Here is a 21,232-nt window from a genome sequence, read left to right as displayed (position 1 = left end):
TAGTTTTTTAACGCTCGGGCATTCCCAAGACGGAAAAAACGGAACGCTCAAGTGAAAATACTACAATGCCCACAATGCAGTTCAGATGGTCTGTCACTATCGGGTGGATAAGGAGTTGTCTCAGAACAAATTCTGTAATGTTTCTTTATAGACTTGTTTTTCGAATAACTTTCAGTACTTTTTATTCTTGTAAATCAATAGAGCTAGCTACACAAACAAATACGTCATACTGAAATACTTGGATTGTTTTAGACACTGGGGGGGGCAACATTTTTAGGTGGTAGTTGCTGATACCCCTGGGTTCTTCTGCTGCCAATCGATCACTACTTCAAAATACGAATATGTGCTAGATTTGTTACTTCCTCTGAGATATAAGTTATCAGCGTCGTACTGCGTGGTCACTACAGAGGCAAAAGTTTATAGCCAAAACTGTATCTGACGGACACTTTCAGAGCACGCTTCTTTCCGAACTGCGAAGAAGGATGTGCGTGTGTTTATGTGTGTCTGTCACATGATCAGTCTGAGAACAGTTCTGTGCGTGTGCTGTCTGCGTTCCTACAAATTGAGTGGAGAGAAGAGACCTCAACTGGAGTTCCCGCGGAAGACGTGGGGAATCCTCACTGGAAATGCCGCACAAGGGAAAAAAAGACAAGGTAAAGTTTCTATGGACTACATTTGAGATTAAATTGTTGTAAATTATATTGTTAAATTATTTATTTGTGTTTTTCTTTATTTCTTTCCTTATTTCCTTCTTTGTCTTTAATTTTGCTGTCTTTCTTTTTATTTTAAGGAATCTTCCAAGCACGGTAAATCAAGCAGATCTGGAGGCAAAAACGGACAGTCAAATGACCAAGAGGTAGGATGAGGTCAGACAGATGCTGACAGTTTTCCTTTAATCTTTACCCCTCTACAGTGAAGGCAGGGCGTTTAAAAAGGGAGTAAGTAGAACAGCAATTATTTTCTGAATGCATTAGTTCAGCCTCAGGACTTTTTTAGCAGTAAAAACAAAGATCCCAACATCTTAATCATCTGAAGTGATGGTTGGGTGTGTTGGTCAAAATATCATTTAAACCCTAACCCAGGGTGTAAGGTTTTAATTGTAATTTATTTTAGGGTTAGAAAAGTCTGTGGTTGTTGGACTCTGTGTGAGCTGTGACAGGAAATGGGCTCTATCGCAGGTTAATTGGGGTTAGTGGGAAAAGGCAAGAAGGCTTAATGAAAGATGTCAGCGTTCAGGAATCTTCTTTTGGCCTTTAGATCCTCTTTAGCTTAAGCAACTGACCATAATAGCCAAGGACAAACAGTCTCTCTCTCTCTCTCTCTCTCTCTCTCTCTCTCTCTCTCTCTCTCTCTCTCTCTCTCTCTCTCACTCTCTCTCTCAGATCTAATGTTTAATGGTATGCTCAATGACAGTCACTGTGCACTGTTTTATCTACTGTCCGTCTATATCTGCCCAAATCACTCTCAGTGTTCCTTTGCATGTAAGCCAATGCACAGAATCTGCCCTCTATCCCCAGTGTAGCCTGTATACCTAGAGGCTGTTCCCTCCAAATAATATAATCTGATCTGTTTAGCTCATTCATCTGTCTGACATTAACTAGAAGTTGGCCTCTAATGTCTGCCATGTGCCAGTCTTTACTGTACATTTGATAGTTAGTGGAGATACTGATACCAGCTTACATAACAGCTGTCAGTCCATGGATAGCTCTATCAGTTCCTATCAGAATTATCTGACAGAGAACTCTGTCACATCGCCTGTCAACAGATAAAGTACCAAGCCGGAGATCAGGTTCCCTCCCAGGGAATCACCTGATCTGATTCGGAAAGGAACATGACCCTTAACCACATCTCCCTGACCCCCCTCCCTAGCTCTTCTGCTTGCCGCTCATTTGGGTAATTGTGATCCTTGGCTTCCTCAGGCCAGGAACTGCCTCATGGCGTAACAGGAACCTTTTCTCTGTGACTCTTGTTTCCTCAGGGCTCCAGTAAGAAGGTGCCCCCCACGGCCCAGCTTCTGAGGGTGAAACCGCCGGGCTCTCATTCGGCCCTAAAGAAGGACAGGAGGCTGAGTGCATCCTGTTTCCCTCTCAGCCAGAACAGGGAGCTACAGAACCTGGCTGCTCTTGCAGGTACACATGCATCAACAACACACAACCACTCAATCAAAACAATCCAAAAAAGTACAGTAAACGGGATCTCACAGCCATTCTGAACGCCCGTTTCACAACAGCAGCTATATTCTCATCATTCACTTTTGTCCCTCACGACTGAATGGACAGCATCAGGGTGCCCCTAAAAATTCAATCTGTAAGAACATCTGCATCTCATGTGCTCAGGTCCTAATACTGTATGTCCAAATCAGGAGTTAGGAACAATACATAGAGCACTGGGTCCCTTCTGCCTTTATTTTTTGTCTATCCACCTGCCTTTAAGTATTGCAAGCACAAGGACCTATGTGACTTAAAAAAAAAACTTTAGGGGGCGGGGTCACATCTTCACATCAACTATTCACAACCTGAGGGGATTCTCTTGACGGACTCTGGAAGCTACCGGCCCGGTCGGACTGTATAATTGATAGCAGGACGGATGCATGGCTGCACGTTTCTTATACTGCGGCTCACATCCAGTCAACTGGATCTGAAGGAACCAGATATTTCCTGCCAAGGGCTTACCTGTGTAAGATAAGACTGACTCATAAAGAGGAGAGAGAGGGACAGAGGTCGAGAGAAAGAGACGTCGAGAGGGAAAGAGACAGTGACAGAGAAAGAGACAGCGATAGACCCACTGTTTGTTGTTGGGGTTTGCGTCACGACGAGATCATGTTTTTTCTTTCCACCTGCAGTAGTAATGGTAATGTGTAGCCTTGCTGTTCATCTCTATAACTTGAGAGACAGATAGACACAATGGTTGCTTTTGTCTTTACTCTGTTTGATGCAATAAAGATGAGACAGAGTTGAGGTTTACTCGTTCACATGAATCTTTAATGACTTCTTTGTTTACATGCTGCATTACAGACAAGTACAGGGCTAAGTAGGTTCCAGAAGGCTTCTACACTGCAGCACACTGTTCTGACCCGGGCCTACTTATGGAGTCCTACATAGAGTTTCATAGGATGTGGCTGTGGGTGTCTGCTTGTTACATATTCACCCACTTGGGAGAATCGGCGGGTATCTCAAAAAAGGCGTGGTCAATCTGCTGATGCTGTCTAGCTGTGTTGGGCAGCCTGAGTAGAGAGGCCCAGTGAGGAAGCTGTGAATGCTGAGACACACATGAATGGATTTGGGCACTGGGGTTGTTATTGTTAACAGTTGGCTACTATGGCTATTTAAGACAGTCCTAGAATTGGGTTGTGATGCCTCAGGCCACTGATGTAACCCGGAAACCCCGCCAATGATGTATAATCCCAGTTCAGGCATATGACCTTCATGAAAGGCTGCCCAGCAGGATCTTGTATTGGTTTGGGAAATGACACTGCAGCAGTTTTAATATCTATTTATCTTCAAAGAACATTCATCCATAAACTGTAGCTGAAAATCTATAGGCCTAGTGAAGACAGTGTCTAACAAGCCAACAAAACAAGCATAATTGCTGTTGGAGCATTTCTTGAATCAGGTGATTTTCTCCTCTTAAATGTATGACCAGCCTGTGCTGCTGAGCACTGTATCTGTGAACTGTAGTGCCATCTAGTGGCTAAAAGGCGAACTACCCATGCCCTCCCTGTCCTTTCTCCTCACTCGAAACTGTATATCAGTCGCAGCACTGAAGCTTTGATGATGTCCTCATTTAATGATACCAATAGCCTTTATATGATTTATGATCACATGTTTGGGCAGACAGGGAAAAGTGTCGATAGGAAGCTTCTCAAGAAAGATGTAGCTGCCTGTTCATCAGAAACGATTCAAACAGGAGGATATTTGATTCTTCTCTCTGTGCCTCCTTTGCCATTGATACTTCATACCTGTCCTGACCAATAGTAAAGAGTCTTAGAAGACCCTTCCCAAGAAGCTCTCCTTCTGGATGCTATGGAGTTGGAATGTGCTACAGCTGTGGAATAGGAAAGTGTCATTCAGACAGAGAAATGAGAGAAACCAATAAAAGAAGGGAGACTACAAACTTTTGGCAAGAGGGAGGCTTGAAAGATGCAGACCATGCATGATAGAGAAATGGTCTTGTGAGGCCTGAGAGACCAGGTAAAGAGTGACCAGAGAAGGGATAGAGGCCCATAAGCAACAGGCAACAACAGCAAAAATGGAAAAGAAAGGAAGTTCGAGAGAAGATGAGAGAAAGGGGCTGGAGGAATTAGAGAGATGCCCAGCTGTCCAGAAAGGTCTGGCCTTAGAGTTTGGGTGTGTGTATGCTGTATGTTTGGGTGTGAGGTGGACACAGTTGTGAGACTCTTAATATGGGTCTGCTTTACTGCTAATTGACTTAGCTTTTGATTCCTCGATTCCTCCTTTTACTATTACCCCACATACATTTGACTTTCTGGTTTGGCATTGTGGGTTTGTGGTGTGGTCAATATGATTTCTTGTAAATTAGATGAATCTTCGTAAGAGGAAGTTGCTTCAACATTCAAAGAGGAAATACGGTATACAGTATCTTGTAGGGCACTATTTGTGTAAAATAAACAGTGATGGGTTAGCGAGAGAAAAGTGGAGTGAAATGTGTGTGGTGTGGAATGTGGATGAGTGGGCGTGGATTTAATTATGTACATTTGCGTTTTTTACTAATTTCCTGATAACTGTTCGTAAATTCCCATATTTTTAAATTTTGTATGCTGGTCTGGATTGTTATTCGTTAGTCTTCCAACAAACAGTCTAGATGTCCCAAAATGAAATTGCCAATATATATTTGTATAAACATCATTTGAATATTACTTTTCATAATTATGGTATGTTAATTGCCAGCTCATTCTTTATGTGTATTTTCATCCACCAGTGGAGAATGATTGCAACTTTGGCCCAGTCCTGTGCTGGGATGTATTAGTTACAGAGGGTAGGCTGGGCCCTAACCCTAGTCCTGGGTCAGATATATCACAGGCCCCTGTAGTATGGGGCTGTGTATGGGAGAGCAAGATCTGATCTGAGACCAGAGGCTGAGGCTACACTCCTCCCCCAGCGTCACAGGGCCAAATTCCACAGCTAGTCCCACCCCCTGCTGCTCTTGTCCAATCCCCTCCCCCCCCTCCTCCTTGCAGCCTTCCCCTTGTGTGCGTGCTCAGCCAATCGGCTGTCTCCCTTCCTGTTGACGTCAGTGCCCAGTCCGTTCCCTCCAGCGGAGCTTCATTTTCTCGTCTGCTTTGTGCTAAAATGGAGTCTGCCTGCTGGCCCTAGAGGCTCGCCTGCCTGCTGGAGGTTAGATGTTGACATGCAGTAAGGCTGGTGACAGGATGGTGGTGGACGCTCCGAACTCCAATGGGCCTTTCCAGCCCGTGGCCCTCATGCACTTCAGAGGTATGTAGAGAGACCATTGTTCCTGTGTCCTGGGCTGGAGCCGGGGAATCTGGGGGAGCAGTGACAGAGACGCTCCTCTCGACCGGTCTGCTCTGCTCAAATGGAGATAAGCTGCCGGTCTTTGTATCTGCTGAGAGGTTGTTCGGAGAGGGACCCACTTGGATTGATATGGAGCAGATGAGTGTGGTTCTCTTGGACAGGGAGCCAGATTTCCAGGGAGAGAGCTGCAGAAAAGCAGGTTTTACAGACCAGCTCTCTCTCTCTCACTCTCTCCCTCTCTCTCTCTCTCTCTCTCTCTCTCTCTCTCTCTGCCCATCCCCCCACCAGCCTGCTGATGGAGGAGGAAGTGAGGTCATAGCCTAGGGAAGGGTTTTCTCTTTTTCTCTACCTCTCTATATATCTGTGTGTTGTTTTATGTGTGTTTGGTGTGCATGTGTGTGTGTCATCATAGTTTTTTCCTAGTTTTGCTATTAGAGATAGCTTAGTTTGCATTTTCCTACTGTCTTTCCTTAAATCCTTGCTCTTGCTCTCTCTCTCTCTCTCTCTCTCTCTCTCTCTCTCTCTCTCTTTCTCTCTCTCCCTCTCTCTCTCTCTCTGTTTCTCTCTCTCCACCTGTCTTTTCTCTCTTCCTCTTACTGTCTTGCCCTCCCACTCTCTGTTGTAGTTTGCCGAAGGTATGTGGAATACTCCAGTTCATCAGTCTGAGTGCCTGAGCCTGCCTCAGCCTTCTCTGTTCCCAACCAGCTAGTCTCCTTTTCAGTGTTCTTCACTCATGTTCATCAGTAATAGTTCTGTCCAGGCCCTCAATTGTCCTAAAAAAAGGAGTGCTTGCATTTGCATCTGTATACAGAGAAACCCAGTGGGGGTATTTAACGTGTGTACAGAAACTTTCAGTGCGAGGTTATGTAACAAGACCAATCTACTGTGGCACGGTCAGGGTTGAGCAGCCTCTCTCTCATACTCTCTTTTCCACTCCCTCTCTCTGTCTCTCTGTCTTTCTGTATCTCTCTCTGTCTCCCTGTATCTCTCTCTCTGTATCTCTGTCTCTCTGTCTTTCTGTATCTCTCTCTATGTCTCTCTTGCTCTCTTTCTTTGTCCCACAAGCTCCAAGAGTTCTATATCTGGGCCCACCGTCATACTTCCAGACGTGTGTTCTGTGTGTGTTTTCACATGTCTGAGTTCAGTGTCCCTGGCGTTTGTGTGTCTTTGTGTGAGGAGTGACATGAGGCCAGGTGCTGCAGTCCCAGAGCACACCAGGGTGACAACACTGCTGTCTGTGCACCACAATATGCCAACCATGCAAATTCACCAAGTAAAACCAAACATGGCTTTTTTAATATAATATGTTAGCTATCTGTATGGTCTGCATGGTCATCATACTTAAATTACTTTAGCCTTTATTATTAGATTTAATCAGATATGTCTTGTTATGCTGTAAAGGGCATCATCATTGTGATCCAATATCCTTTTAGACAGTTCACTCAGTCCACAGTTCTTCAATTATGTAATAACCAAATTTTAATACCAACCCACAAATCACATGGCTAAGTTACAGTTAGAACTGTTTTAGTGTAATTGTAGCAAATACCTATATGCCTGTATCTTCAGCCTCCCGGTGCCATTTCCTCAAGCCATCTGTCCTGGCCAAGCCCTTAGTGTTCTCATGAGAAAAGATACAGAACCACAGCAAAGATGGTGCTCGTGACATTCTGTTTCATGGTTCAGTCTGGTTTAGTACATGAACTCTGCCATCTCATTTGTCTTCAGTTGATGTTGGTGTCAGGAGATTCAACCTCCCTCCCCTGCAGAGTGGTGAGGATGTAGAGGGGGACATCTAGTACTATCTATTTCTACTATCTACAGGCCTCAGGCTGAAAGGAAAGAGATAAAGATAGAGAAATAGCGCCAGGGAGCGCATGAGCGTTAGTGACAGTTTGACGGAGAGAGATGGAGGGAGAGAGACACAGAAAGAGAGACGGAGGGAGAGAGAGAGAAGGAGAGATGGAGGGAGAGAGACACAGAAAGAGAGATGGAGGGAGAGAGACACAGAAAGAGAGATGGAGGGAGAGAGACACAGAAAGAGAAATGGAGGGAGAGAGACACAGAAAGAGAGATGGAGGGAGAGAGACACAGAAAGAGAAATGGAGGGAGAGAGACACAGAAAGAGAGATGGAGAGAGAGAGACACAGAAAAAGAGACGGAGGGGGAGAGACAAAGAAAGAGAGATGGAGGTAGAGAGACACAGAAAGAGAGATGGAGGGAGAGAGACACAGAAAGAGAGATGGAGGTAGAGAGACACATAAAGAGAGATGGAGGGAGAGAGAGAGAGAAGGAGAGAGGAAGTGTGTTAAACCCTGATTTAGGCCTGTGTGTCATAGATGCTGACTGGCAGCAGGCAGGTAGGTCCACATGACCTTCACCTAAACCAGTTACCAGCAACCAGTAAAGCCACATTTTAGGAATACTAGCTATGGATTACTGCCAATGAAACATTGCAACCTAACCTCAACATGCATACCTTACATCAACAGCCTAAATGTTAGCATCAATGTGTATTACTACCACTATTCCTGGCATCCTCTATAGTTAGTACACAACTCTTAAGTCTCTCCAGTCCACCTCTCAGCTCTCCCGGATGGGTGTGTGTCTGCCTTGTTGACTTGCCCTTTAAGGCCACCGCCTCACCTGGTGACTGGTTACTGGACACTTCAAGGGGCAGGGCAAGGGCTGTCGCCTAGCAACAGAGACGGAGAAGTGAGCACATGTTGATTAGAAAGCCGCACCCTCCTCCCCTCTCCGAAACCCTCCCTTCTTGTCCCCGCACCCCCACCTGAGCCTGTTGAAAAAAAGACTTGCAGACAAGAATATGCCCAATGCTGTTCATGTGCCACCCTCTGCTGTCATGCTGCCACCATGTGCCATCACAGCACTATGTGTGTGTGTGTATGTGTGTGTGTGTGTGTGTCAAACTGTGCCACATTGACACATAAGATTAACGGTTGCTGTCATGTTCATTTGTTTGTACTTCTTGTTGATGTGTTGTTGAAACTGTATTTGTGTAAGAATGTGTGCATACATTTGTTTGTGTGTATGTATTTATGTATGTATGTGTAAGTGGGTGTGTATGAGTGAGTATGTAGGTGTATGTATATGTGAGTGAGTGAGTGAGTGAGTGTGTGTGTGTGTGTGTGTGTATGAGTGTGTGTGAGTAAATGTGTGTCTGCGTGAGTGTGTATGTGAGGGAGTGTTTTCAGGGTTTCTTTGACAACGCGTTCTGTTACTAGAACTAGTAGTAGCAGAGAACCAAGGAACAGTGCAGGCCCACAGTTTTGAAAATGTGTTATAGATATGTGTTGGGGAATCAAAACTCTCTTTTTACTTCACTTGTCCAGAAGAAAATACCTCAGAGCTCCCAGAGTCGCTGCTTAACTCACTCGTGTTCACTCTTCTCTCTCTCCTCTTTCTTTTTCCTCTTCAATCACCCAGATGTGGCCCCTGCAGAGCAAGAGAAGCTGTTTATCCAGAAGCTCCGGCAGTGCTGTGTCCTCTTTGACTTCCTGTCCGACCCGCTGAGCGATCTGAAATGGAAGGAGGTGAAGCGGGCGGCGCTGAGCGAGATGGTGGAGTACATCACCCACAACAGGAACGTCATCACAGAGCCCATCTATCCAGAGGTGGTGCACATGGTCAGTACCCAACAGACTGAGGCTCAGTGGCACCGCACAGGGCCGGATTAGGTTGAGACTGGGTTTGGGGCTAGAATGGAGCAGTGTTAGGCTAGGATTAGGATTAGAGGGTGAATTGTGCTAAAAAGATAGGCAAGGAGGGACGGTTGATATGGGGACCGACATGGTCTATAAATTGGTCTAATAGCAGGCTGAGGCTTTGGTTTGGATTAAAACTAGATTTAATTTAATCTAAACTAGATTTAGATTTAAAACTAGATACATAAAAAAAACTCTTATCCCAAGATCTCTATAGATCTCCTTCAAAGCTTTCATAGTGACTGGAACACGCGAGAGATCTTAGTTCAAATTCAAGACTTTTATTGTCAGATGCACAGACCAACACATAGTCAGACTGGGCACTGAAATTCTTAGGACAAGACATCGCAAAGCAACCTGGCATAAGATGACATATAAGTACTAATAGGATAATCAACTCTGACAATTCTCAGAAGCTAGACTGAGACAGGAGCTCAGTGTTTCCCAGGACACCTGCAGGCACCCATGGCCAGCCTGGGTGTCTGAGAATAGCTCCTACAGGTCAGTTGATTATGCTGGACGGAAAGAAGACGACACTGGCGAGCCCTCGCTGTAGCGCATGACACACTTCTAAAGAACACAACACACAGTCACACCAAAACACAACACCCACTCCTAAAGAACACAACACACAGTCACACCAAACCACAACACACACTTCTACAGAACACAATATATACAGTCACAGTAGAACAATACACACATTCCCGTAGTGACTCAGCCTGCATGCTACTTCTTTGAAGGGTCTGGCTCATAGATTGCACTGATTAGAAACTGTTGAAATGCAATAGAGATGTCTATAGAAAAGTGTGCCTATCGTATCGTATTAGGTCAAACTCCGTTTTCTCTCCTCTCTTACCAGTGCCTTCTCTCCTCTCTTCCTCCAGTTTGCTGTGAACATGTTCAGGACGTTGCCTCCTTCGTCCAACCCCACAGGGGCAGAGTTTGACCCAGAGGAGGATGAACCCACCCTGGAGGCAGCCTGGCCACACCTTCAGGTAGGTCAGGGTCAGGGTTGGAGGTTATGGGTTAGACGCTCTGTCCACAACAACTCGTAATTACATAAAGATTTCTGTTTGAAATTTGTCCTTTTTTTTTTTTTTTTCAGCTTGTCTACGAGTTTTTCCTCAGATTTCTAGAATCTCCCGACTTTCAGCCTAACATAGCTAAGAAGTACATCGACCAGAAATTTGTAATGCAGGTAAGAACAGATAGATGTAAGACCTAGATGTAACTTAACTTAAACTAACCCGCTGAATAATAAATTCATATCAATCGTAATGAGTATTGCAATCTGTCCCTGTAAAAAAATAAAAAAGATGTATATACAAATAAAGCTAACTAAAGAAAGTTGATGTTCTTGCTACCTGTTGTGTGTATGCAGCTTCTGGATCTTTTTGACAGTGAAGACCCCCGGGAGAGAGACTTCCTGAAGACCACCCTCCACAGGATCTACGGGAAGTTCCTGGGCCTGAGAGCCTACATCAGGAAACAGATCAATAACATCTTCTATAGGTAAGGAAGTGGATCAATAGCATCCTGTATAGCGGAGGAGCAGTCATCTGACCTCCCCAGGCCAATCGATGATCTCAGGACTTCCACATGAACTGTGTTTTGCTGGGCTGTCTTTATGGTCTTAACTGAGGCTCCGAGTTGAGTTTTGGAACTGAAAGAAGATTCTGTGCTTCCCTCAGGTTTATCTACGAGACAGAACACCATAATGGTATAGCTGAGCTGCTGGAGATACTGGGAAGGTAAGAGAGAACTGAGATCTGTCACGTTTCTGTTCTCTTAAAAGTCACCCTCGGTTCCTCCGTGCCTTTGGAACCCATCTGCCATAACAGGACTGTTTAGCAGCTTCGCTAGAGGAACACATTCTTCACCGTTTCGGTAATGTTAATCAGAGGATGTTTTGGGGAAGACAGGAGGGAAATACAGTATATAATGTTTCCGAATATCTAAGTGGGGCCATAAAGTCAAAATGTTGCCTTGTGTTATTGAGGTAAAAGTATAACAGGTAAGATTTTGTCAGCAAAAAAGAAAGGGTTTTGTTACCTATAAACAGGTTGTGTAAGCTAATGAGGCCCTCTGAGAGTTATTTAGCAACACAGACAGCTCAGTGCCAGACAGTGGAAGTAAAATTTCCAATTTGTGGAAACTCCCACTACTTTCCAGACAATTATGTTCCAGCAATCCTGTTCCAGCCAATTGCCTTCCTCCTCTGCTTATTTTGTGAAACCACTGTTAAGCAAACTCGAACTGGAGGAAAGTAGGGAAGTTCACTCAAATGTTTCCTATTGCAGCATTAAGGGTTCACTAAGTGGCAGCATGGCCATCTAACTCCAGTGTGTATGTTTGGTTTGCTTTTGTTCAGTATAATCAATGGGTTTGCCTTACCACTGAAAGAAGAGCACAAGATCTTCCTGCTGAAGGTCCTATTGCCTCTGCACAAAGTCAAATCACTCAGTGTCTATCATCCACAGGTGAGACCTCTGTCTGTCTTTCACTCTGTTTGTTCGATGTTAGGGGGTGAGTGGAGGGTGAGGGAGCAATAAAAGCTGTTGGACGTTATTGGACACCTGACATTAAAAGGCTCAGTAGCTATGGAAACAGCTCTCATCTAGACTTGCTTGTACTGCACTTATTGTGTGTGTGTGTGTTTTCTAGCTGGCCTACTGTGTGGTGCAGTTTCTAGAGAAGGACAGCACTCTCACTGAACCGGTAAGTCAGTTGGATTATCAAACTATTTGAAAGGATGAACAGAAGACTTCTCTGACCATATGGGTTTTACATAGAACTACTACTATTAAAACTCCGGTCCTCTCAGGTGGTGATGGCCTTGCTGAAGTACTGGCCAAAGACCCACAGTCCCAAGGAGGTGATGTTCCTCAATGAGCTGGAGGAGATCCTGGATGTCATTGAGCCGTCCGAGTTTGTCAAGGTCCAGGAGCCACTCTTCAGACAGCTGGCCAAGTGTGTGTCCAGCCCACATTTCCAGGTAGCCCATCACCTGACCTGGCCGACTATCTGGCTGACTATCTGGTTGACTATCTATTGACTTACTATCTGACTGACTGGCTGACTGGCTGACTGGCTGAGTATCTGGCTGGTTGGCTGACTGACCATCTGGCTGGTTGGCTGACTGACTAGCTAGCTTCCTGACTGATGCTTCACTGTTAATAATGTGTGTGTATGTGTGTGTGCAGGTGGCAGAAAGAGCTCTATACTACTGGAACAACGAGTACATCATGAGTCTGATCAGTGACAACGCGGCCAAGATCCTGCCCATCATGTTCCCTGCTCTGTACCGCAACTCCAAGACACACTGGAACAAGTGAGGCGTTACCCTCTGACTGTTTGGGCTTTTAGCTGCAGGACACTCCTGGCCTTTCACACAACAACTTCTGTGCAGACTGACTCACGGTGGTCTCCATCTTTTCCCTCTCTCTCTATTTCCCTTTCTTGCTCTCTCTTTCTATCCCTCTTTCTCTCACTCTCTCTCTGTACAGGACCATCCATGGCCTCATTTACAATGCTCTGAAGCTTTTCATGGAGATGAACCAGAAGCTGTTTGATGACTGCACACAACAGTTCAGGGCAGAGAAGAATAAGTATGCATTGCAAATTGGCAACTCTTTCAACTTTTTCACTATTGTCACAATTTCTCCCCCACATACTTTATTATACATTATCACTACCATCCTGGCAGCTATGATAATGATTCTCATTCCCTGACTGCCAACAGAGAGAAGGCAAAGTCGAAAGAGCGAGAAGAGGCGTGGATCAAGATTGAGAACCTTGCCAAGTCCAACCCCCAGGTAACCAGATAAGACCCAACTCTACCCAACTGCAGCCCTGACTCCAAACTAACCCTGACAGCTATTACATGTATACTACTTCAACATAAGAACGAGAAAGAATTGCAGCAGTATTTTCAACCAGAAACTGGCCTGGTTTGTCAAGGCTGCTTGGCATCATCAACCAGTGAAGTGATCTTTGGCCTCTTCTGCCATCATCTACCACCCCCTTCTTCTCCTCCACCTCCACCCCAATTTAAGTCACAGTCATATGAACTTAGTAGCTATTAGTAGATATAGCAACCCTGCTCTTCAGCTTGTACCCCTTATTGACACCAAGAGGCTAAACTACCATCTCTAAACAGCATGTTTGTCTGCTTCTCCTGACCCATCTGTCTCTGCATGCCACTTACTTTCTGTTTTCCATTCTTTCTGTTTTGTTTTTGTTTTCTTCACCGTAGCTCCTTGTGTATGTTGATTCCTCTGACCTCAATAGTCCGGTAGCTATGGAGACGGAGTTTGGCTTGATAGAAGATGTTGAGGGGTTAAAACAGACAATTAAAGATGGAGCCACTCAGGTAAACAACCTGACACTATTCTCTCCCCAGGGCTTGACCTGCGCCCCTGTCTTACTGCCGTTCCACAATATGATAAAAAAACTAAACAGATTGTCCTAACATTGGTCTGTGTTAAAGGAATACCTAACTGGCATCTCCCCTCTCCTCCCTCTCCCTCCTCCCTCCCAGCTCCAGAGGGATCAGAAGAAGGAGCGTCCGTTAGTGCGCAGGAAGTCGGAGCTGCCTCAGGACATCTACACCGCCAAGGCCTTGGAGTCACACCGCCGCGCCGAAGACATGATCACCCCCCAGGACGGAATTTAAGCCCTGTCTTTCTCCTGGCCCCGCCCCCTGCACTCCGGCTCCATGCAGAGGTTTACCCTGCATGGTGGGATGCACAACTGCCCTTTTCTCTCTAAGTCCTGCCCTCTCTCTTACCTCTCCCCCTGCCTCCCCCCCCTTGGTCCATCATCACCTACCCCCCTCCCATAGACACACACACCTGTGAGCCCCCCATCCAACAACACAGTTGTCACAATCATCTGCTTTCTCAGGTGTTTTTATTTAGAAGGGGGAAGGAAAATAATTCCCTGTCTTTCTCTTTGGTCTCTACTCTCTCTCTGTCTCTCTCTCTCTCCTTCTCTGTTAAGCTGCATTTTCATTCCCCCCCCCCATTCCTCTGCACCCCATTCTGTATTCTCCATCTGCCCTTCCTACTTGCCCTGGGCTCACCACAGCAATGGAGAGCACAGAGCACTGGGTCCAGACCCTGTGGCAGGGGCTTGGTTAAGGACAGAGAGCAGAGCACTGGGTCCAGACCCTGTGGCAGGGGCTTGGTTAAGGACAGAGAGCAGAGCACTGGGTCCAGACCCTGTGGCAGGGGCTTGGTTAAGGACAGAGCACTGGGTCCAGACCCTGTGGCAGGGGCTTGGTTAAGGACAGAGAGCTGGGTCCAGACCCTGTGGGAGGGGCTTGGTTAAGGACAGAGAGCTGAGCAGAGATGGCTGGCTGGAGAGCCTCCACCGGTGTCCTTTCAAAGGGAAAACACTCGTAACAGAGACTGGCAGTTGAAAGATAAGACCTTCTGCTCATCCTACTTTTTCTCTCTCCCCTTTTTTGTGTCTTTTTTTGTTCTTCATCAATCCCAGGGACATCTTGTGAGTGCCAAGACTTTGTTGTGTTCTTTTATCTCTGTCTTCATGTTTCTCCATTTCTCTGTGATGTCAGCAGAGACTCAAGGCTGACAAGCTGGACACTTGTGTGTGTCTGTTAGCTGCCTTGTTCTGGGCTTCTGAGATCTCTACGATGCTCTTCTCAGCACACTGAGGCTAGCCCTGCTGACCTGCTCTAATGGTTCCTAATGTCTATGGGTGAAAGGGTTGAGGAGGAGGGGAATGGAAGGGAGGGGACAAGGAGAAGGAGAGAAGGGCGGAGAGAGGACACTTGTCTGTGGTCACAGTTAGGGGTGAATCTCTAAATGTGTGCCATGTGCAGCTTCCTCTCTTCCCCCCTTGGTTGACTGTGAACCAGAGGACAGAATCTCATTGGGAGTCAGAGGTCCGACAGATTAATCTCATTGGCTGTCTGTGAGCCTGAGGACAAACTGAGGGATGGTGGCAGTTCAAACAATGGTACCTCGTTCACACAGAGAAGCAGTCTGGCATCAGGAACTAGGATTGGCCCAGCTCAATTCAGTTCACCCCTGCACAGCTCAGCTTGCAGGAAAGGTGTTAAGGGGAATGAGAGGGTTGTGAGTAAATGGCGACATCTCTTCCATCCCCATAAATCTCTCTCTCTGTCTCTGAGACACCAGAGTGCCTTTGCTGTCAGGAGGAAGGAGAGAGGAACACACCCTATTCATTAGAACCAGATGCATACACAAAAAATCTGTCACATGTATACACACACACATACACACACACACAAGCAAATCAACACAATATTAACTGAACTACCTAAAAAGCACTTCCTGAAAACTTGAAAGTTGTGGCATGTTCGTGTATCTTTAATGAAGTTCTTTAATGTCTGGTCTAGTTTGTGTTCAGTCTACTCTCTCAGCTAGTTATAACTCAGTGGAGGGTGTAAGGACCCCCAGTACTTGTACGCGTCTTATATGTACCATTGTTTGAACGTCATGAATCTGGTTTGTTTTTTTAACATTCTAGTTCTTCTCTGGTATGGGTTCTCACATTCTCTCTGCAATCCCAGATGGCAGTTTTAGAGTTGCCTCGGCCAATGAAAAAAGTTGATACAAAAACATGGCCAATGAAAGAGGCCAATACTGAAAACAAGTGACATCAAGGTGTGGCTTGATAACTATATTAAAACTGTATTTGCTTGAATGCGAAAGATGTAAATGATACTACCATGTTAAACATGTCTCGTTTCCCTGGAAGAATAGCATTCACCAAACGTTTTTTCTCTCCTTTAAAAAAATCCTAGTTTTTATAAAATAGTACTGCTTGAAAAAAATGTTTTATCAGTTCGTGTTTTGTTTTTGTCCAGAGCTGTTGTGGATTGTTTTCTTGTTGAGAAATAAACTACCCATATGACAGGAAATGGAGAAAAACAGTTTTGGTGATTGTTTTTCTCTGTTTTTCTCACTCTTGATTGCTTGGATGCAGCTTATTTGCAGCTTTTTAGGTTTAACATGTCATTTCCAAACTATGATAAATTAACAAGTGTCCTTTTGTATGTGACCTGTACTATATGGCTTCCTTTAATATTGTACATATGATTTACTTTGTTTTATGTAGTGTGATATATCTAGATTAATTTTGTACAAAATGGTCTGTACAGAATAAAAATACCATAGCAACCGGAAGCTGTCCATGTGACACATACATTCTTCTTCTCCTGTTTTGCCTGTGAGTTGCTGCACCATTAGAAAATATTCAAATATTTTTTGGTTGAACCCTTCTCCAGATGTGTGACAGATGTCCCCAGGCCGTGTGTGCTTCTCTCGCTGTCTCCACTGGTGTATAACTATATAGAATGAATAAAGAGAATATTTGAATTTATATTTTCAACCATAAATTACTTTTGGGTGTTGTTTTACTTCAGTGTCAAAGAAATCGGAAAAAGATCACAGCTCACACACAACTCTCCTTATTTAGCTTGTAGCTGAATGCACCCAGTAGCAGTCCACTAGTTGTTTTAAGATTAATCCACAAGAGGGTGCTGTTTAACTTCAGTGAAGGCTTTGTGAGTGAACTCTCCATCTGTGGCCCAAGCAGAACCTCCTATAAATCTAGGCCACGGCTCAGCAATACCACTCAGAGAACACGTTTTACACTTTTCACCTGACTTGACCTGGCCTAGCATTGGGATCAGACTAATAGAAGATTGATGGGCCCTGATCCAACCTTTTACGACCCATCCACGTGCATTATGGATTACTTCCTGTTTCATTTGATTCCATTCCCACCAGTCTGGTAGCTTAACTCCCTCGGAGAGCGTGGGAGTGAGACATAGGGAAAGGGTCAGAAAGAGAGAGGAAGGGGAAGAGAGACATAGGGAAAGGGTCAGAAAGAGAGAGGAAGGGGGAGAGAGTGGAAGCAGAAATGACAGAGATGGAGGGAGAAAACGGGGGTGGAGGGATTTTTGAAATAATCCTATTTGAACCAAAAACCCATTTCCAAGAGTGACGTGCATGTGCAGCCCTCACAATTAAACAGATAAAGTGATCAACAAGATTGAAGTCACACGGGGACAAACAACTGCAAGCGTAAAACAAGAGAAACAGAGAAAACAAGACTGTAAAAGAGTGGAAGAGGGGGGGGGGGGTTTACGTCAGCTCAGTACAGAAGGTGAAGACCGGGTGAGGAGATTGGTGATCCTTAGTCTGCTGGATTGGATTCAGCAACAAGAACAATTCCATTCTGCAGTGGGTGGTGAACATGTGAGTCGGATTGTTACACTATGGTATTTAACCACTGGGGTCGTGGATAATAAAGAATACAGTTCAGCCTTATCTTGCAGTGGAAACTGTAACAGCATGGAGAAAGAGATTCCGATGTTCTCTTTCTCTTTGTTTGTGTGTGTCTGTGTGTGTGTGGAGGGGTAGTAGAGGGATCATGTGAGGCGAGTGGTCAAGGGAAGGAGTTAAATAGGAATAAATATAGAGTTATTCACCTCCCATGGTAAAGCCGGAAAAGTGCTGATGAGCAAAGTGCATGTTAGGAAAGTCAAATGCCAAAGAATAAATACATTAAAAGCAGAAATATGACAGCGTTTCCTGACACTTTAATCCTAATCTGTGTTCACTCTGTTTAAATCCTGGAAAGACCCATACAACAGGAATAAAGCATTTGATGACAACAAGCAGATTATTTTACACACTGGGATTGAAGGGATAGGAGAGAGTGAGGTGAGGGGTCATCCTCTGTTATTACACCGGATATTATAGCATTTAGACAATGACCACTATGATGACTCCTGACTTATTACCGGATAGATTTGGTGTTTGTTTTTGGGATTCACCGTCTGTTCCCAATGCTGCTCTGAGCCCGGGAGGGAGAGGAGACACGGCACGGACCCTTTCAGACTGGAATCAACCTTTAATCTGACCAGATCACCCCTCCACACACACACACACACCTGCACAAAACGCACACACACACACACACACACACCACCTCCTAAATTATTACTTCAGCCAGAACAATTTGCAATATGATGGCACAGATTGAATCATTTTCCAAAGAGGAGGTTGAATCCCAATCAAATTCATAGCTACACGAAATATCTAGTGATCTCTCACATACAAAGCTCTGGGGGCCTGTCTGGGGCCTGTCTGGGCTGCAGGGCATCACAAGACATTATTAAGAAGAACACAGAGAAAAAAAACTTGTATTTTACAAAACAAAAGCAATCGTTTCAACTTTGCAACACAGTCTCACACACGTACCAGCAGTTGCAGGCTTTCTAGGAACAACTCCTTATAATAACTATCACTTCATTGAATACATACACAAACTGACAAACAGGATTTTTTGGAACCAACCAGTACTTTAGCCAGTTTTTTATAATGATCTAAAAGGGCCCCATTGTTGTTAACGGATCAAAGATTTGTACAATCCATGAAGAACCCCATCACCAAATTAAAAGATTTATCAATGAGATGAACATTCCACATTTGACCAATTGCGTACACACTTATTTTGCTTTGATGTATTTCTGTACAAGTAGCATCCAAAGTGCAATAGTTTTTACATTTACATTACATTTAGTCAATACTCAGATTATCCAGAGCGACTTACAGTAAGTACAGGGACATTCCCCCCGAAGCAAGTAGGGTGAAGTGCCTTGCCCAAGGGCATTTGTCACAGCCAAAATCAAACCGTCAACCTTCTGATTATTAGCCTGATTCCTGAAGCGCTCAGCCATCTGACCCCTTTTTACAGGCAGGTTCCTTCAGGAGAGTGACAGGTTACCCCAGTAGAGAGACAGGTTCCCTCAGGAGAGTGACAGGTTACCCCAGTAAAGAGACAGGTTCCCTCAGTAGAGAGACAGGTTCCTTCAGTAGAGATACAGGTTACCCCAGTAGAGAGACAGTATTCCCCCAGTAGAGAGACAGGTTCCCTCAGTAGAGAGACAGTATTCCCCCAGTATAGAGACAGGTTCTCTCAGTAGAGAGACATTGTCAACCCCAGTGGAGAGACAAAGGGTGTCCTTGGTAGACACAGGGAAGGGTGCCCCAACTGCGTTAGCGGTGTAGCAGGGTTTATACCATGCTCCCTCCCTGGTCAGATGGCTGCCTGGGATTCACTACTTAGTACTCAGGCAGCCTCCAGCCTCACAGCCCTCTGCCCCCTGCCCCCCACCTCGAGCCTGATTGTCCCATGTCCCAACCCGTCCTGTCCTGTTCTATCTGTACCCGACCCTGAATGTCCTCGGTCTGGGCAGCTGGGCAGCCTTTGTTTATGTCTAGTAGTGTGTGTCTAAGTTAATTGGCGAGGGCTTCTGAATGCTCCTGGATTGTCCCTGAAAAAGACAGATTGTGACTCTGCCACAATGTCACGTCCTCAAAGCGTGCCAGATCCTCTACACAAGCACAGGATCTCGTGCTGTTGATGAACACGCTGTTCAACTTATTAGAGTTTAAGCTCCAGCCTTGGTATTAATGCTCAAGAGAACAGCCGAGATTTACGAATTTACAAGGGTAGAAAAATAGGTAACTTCCTTAAACCTTTGATGGATGTGTGATACACACACATGAATGAAAGCTGGTGCTGAACTGGAGAGTTACATTTACATGACATATATACATTTAGTCATTTAGCAGACACTCTTATCCAGAGCGACTTACAGTAAGTACAGGGACATTCTCCCCGAGGCAAGTAGGGTGAAGTGCCTTGCCCAAGGACACAATGTGATTTGGAACGGCCAGGAATTGAACTGGCAACTTTCTGATTAATAGCCCGACTCCCTAACCGCTCAGCCATCTGACCCCCGAGTTGCATTTAATAACATGCACTCATGTTTTAATTTTATTTCAGGAGCCTACATGCACCCATCTAACTCGGGCTATAGCCCATCTTGCCTTCAGACTGGGTCATGTTTCATACTCCACAAGTCCGGATGTCTCAATTAAGTTAAATCTCCAATGCCTGCCTTAGCAATAGATTAGGAAGACTGCAATTCAGACAAAGGCCTGAAGAAGGAGCTGTTGTATGTAGGCCAGGAAAGAAGAGGATGAGAAGGAAAAAGAGAAAAAGCGAGGGTAGAGAAAGGTCAGCTGAGGTGAGCAGTGGGATGGAAGGCTAAAGCCTCTCTACAACCGCAACAAAATAGGAACCTAATCAGATGGAGACACAAATACACACACTTACACACACACTTACACGCACATCAGGGCCGTAGCCATGGAGTCAACATTGGCGGGGACGAATTACATTTTATATGATAATTTCAGACAGCGTGCATGGTTGCCTGTCGTAGCGTAGGACATTTATATGTTTTTTTATATTTTTATATCAATATATTGGGGGACATTTTGACCAGATTTCAGGCAACACACTGGTCTTCATCTGCAAAGATCTGGTTTAACTATACTCACCAGAGATAGAGAATTGGACCTTAACCCTAGCCCCACGCATGTCATTAACCCTAACCCTGACTTGAGCTGGCCCTGCTATATGCTTTTGGCCGGAAGTATCTGAGTCATCCTGCCATAATTCCCACCACAGTGAGGCCATGCTAATCAGGGATTGAAATGTCTGATACTAGACAAATGTCGATCAATCATCAAATGATGTTCACGCTCCCAGGCAGGCAACACCATCAAGGGATTAGATTATGATGTTCACACTCCCATGCAGGCAACACCATCAAGGGATTAGATTATTGAAAATGTGGCAGCCCAGAGGCAGTCCTCTGTAGGATCATTAACAGAGTGCATTCCTCTTGTTCTCTGAAAATCATGATGTTTATTAATGCGTCACTTGCTGCCAATGACGCCAATGGGCATGGGCTTATCCCTCATGCTCATTGGCGAGAGACGTAATGGGAATAATGCTTCTGTAATGCATGTGAGATGAGTTGCCTTCATCACTGCTAAACAAGCACGGACGTGTATTAATTGAGCAAGCACTCAGGAAGCAGGAAGGCTTGCCGTCATCACGCTCAACCCTCCAGATGGCTTTCACTTAATAGATACA

General features: G+C 45.0%; 1 protein-coding gene across 3 annotated transcripts; it reads left to right on the top strand.

The window, feature by feature from the left end:
• The first annotated feature begins 83 nt into the window (after positions 1–83).
• Positions 84–16,607, top strand: LOC124463574 (serine/threonine-protein phosphatase 2A 56 kDa regulatory subunit gamma isoform). Of its 3 annotated transcripts, XM_047015344.1 has the most exons (16): positions 84–653; positions 791–856; positions 1,979–2,129; positions 8,940–9,139; positions 10,105–10,215; positions 10,326–10,418; positions 10,602–10,732; positions 10,912–10,971; positions 11,592–11,700; positions 11,885–11,938; positions 12,045–12,215; positions 12,424–12,551; positions 12,727–12,828; positions 12,963–13,035; positions 13,476–13,592; positions 13,761–16,607. In XM_047015344.1, the coding sequence occupies exons 1-16, from the start codon at positions 627–629 to the stop codon at positions 13,893–13,895; spliced, it is 1,728 nt and encodes a 575-aa protein (XP_046871300.1). In that variant the 5' UTR covers positions 84–626; the 3' UTR covers positions 13,896–16,607. The 3 variants fall into 3 exon arrangements, with proteins under 3 accessions (XP_046871300.1, XP_046871281.1, XP_046871290.1); XM_047015325.1 differs by lacking the exons at positions 84–653; positions 791–856; positions 1,979–2,129 and adding an exon at positions 5,258–5,453; XM_047015334.1 differs by lacking the exons at positions 84–653; positions 791–856; positions 1,979–2,129; positions 13,476–13,592 and adding an exon at positions 5,258–5,453.
• Positions 16,608–21,232: the final 4,625 nt, after the last annotated feature.

Source organism: Hypomesus transpacificus, chromosome 3, assembly GCF_021917145.1.
Source record: "Hypomesus transpacificus isolate Combined female chromosome 3, fHypTra1, whole genome shotgun sequence".
Classification (NCBI taxonomy): Eukaryota; Metazoa; Chordata; class Actinopteri; order Osmeriformes; family Osmeridae; genus Hypomesus; species Hypomesus transpacificus.
This window is presented reverse-complemented; position numbering and strand designations above follow the sequence as displayed.